General features: G+C 46.5%; 1 protein-coding gene across 1 annotated transcript in view; it reads right to left on the bottom strand.

Moving 5' to 3' along the window:
* Positions 1 to 776, bottom strand: part of ISM1 (isthmin 1) — a 38,393-nt gene extending 37,617 nt beyond the window's left edge. Inside the window, 1 exon segment of the mRNA XM_026052898.1 lies at positions 672 to 776. Within this exon segment, the coding sequence (XP_025908683.1) occupies positions 672 to 776 (105 nt within the window).
* Between the last annotated feature and the right edge of the window lie 738 nt (positions 777 to 1,514).

Here is a 1,514-nt window from a genome sequence, read left to right as displayed (position 1 = left end):
AAAGGAAAGGAAAGGAAAGGAAAGGAAAGGAAAGGAAAACACTTGAAGTCAACAAGCAATAGGTTTTCATGAGATAGTCAGTTGCAATGATAATGCTCTAGAAAAAAATATCTGAAGATGCTTTTCCTCCTCTTTCTTCCTAACCTAACAGCAGTGCTCCAAAAGGAGCTCCTTAGGGAAATGGTGTCACCCAGAGCTCCCACTTGCCCAGATGTTTCCCTCATTATGTTACAAGCCTGTCAAGAAAAGGCAAATTCAGGGTTATTCTAATGATAGCAAACACCTCATAAAAAACCTCTCCAAATTTACTTTTCCAAGGAACATCATTTTAAAAGGCAGTTCAACTGCCCAGGAGGAAAAAAAAAAAAAATTAAAAAAAAAAAAAGCTTTATTTATAAAACATTATTACCAGAAATCTTGAAGATATTAAAAAAAAAAAAAAAAAGTGGCCAGGAATGTCAAGCTAGCAATAAAACTGGAACCCAAAAGAAAGATGGCACCTTGGGGCCTTACTGAAATCAGAGAGCTGAGCCAGGTCTCCCACCACGTTCAGCAGGAGGTTTAGGGGCCGAAGGGGCCTGATCCCAGCTCAAATCAGCAGGTTTAGCCTCCCCCACAGGGGTGGTTTCACTCTGCAGACCACCAAGTAGAGACCCCAAGCAAATACTGACCACAGTCTGAGACCCCATGATAACACTGACCACCACTGGAGACCCCGTGTGAATACTATCAACTGGAGACTCCAAACAAATACTGACCACCATTGGAGACCCCATGATAACACTGACCACCACTGAAGACCCCATAGGAACACTGACCACCAACTGGAGACCCCAAGCAGAGTGGCCACTACAGCCTGCTGTCTCCTTCCCTTACTTATGCTTTCTTTTTCAAAAAGATGCTTTGTGGGCAAAACATTTTTTTAAACTGAGATGATAAGAGAGAAGGTTATCTAAATTTGAGCTGATAATGAATTAAATATTTTCTATCAGTTCTTTGCATGATCTGGTGGTTGTTCTACTTCAGCTAATGTGAACCAAAACATTGACTGCAACATCTGAGACAGACTAGGGAGGTACCAGGGATGTATTACTGCTGGATTTTGATGATATTGCAACTTTTATCATGAGACTCAAGCCATTTTGAATGCATGGTAACCATTAGTACCAAAAAAAAAAAAAAAAAAAAAAAAAAAAAAGGCTCCTTATCCCTGACTGACCCAACTCGCTGTCAGGTTCACAGCACCAAAGGGCTGGAGAAGACTGTCCGGGCCACCAGCCCTGTCCCTCATGACCACAAGCCTGGAGGACCCCTCATTTGGCAGATCCTCAGGCCTCGGTATCCAGCACCCTCCCCTGTCCAGCCCCGTGTTTTGCTCCCCGGCTGCCCACGGCCAAGCGGCACCTGCTGCTCGGGGCACCTGGCGCCACTGGAGCCCTTGGGGACATCGCGAGGCCGGGGGGCGCCCCTACGGGCCGGGCCACCCGCAGGGGGCGCCGCGGGGCGCGCGGCCG

Source organism: Nothoprocta perdicaria, unplaced genomic scaffold (genome assembly GCF_003342845.1).
Source record: "Nothoprocta perdicaria isolate Ctin4 unplaced genomic scaffold, notPer1 scaffold_93, whole genome shotgun sequence".
In the NCBI taxonomy this organism is placed as follows: Eukaryota; Metazoa; Chordata; class Aves; order Tinamiformes; family Tinamidae; genus Nothoprocta; species Nothoprocta perdicaria.
The sequence above is the reverse complement of the archived record's forward strand: the minus strand, read 5'-3'. Positions and strand labels throughout refer to the sequence as shown.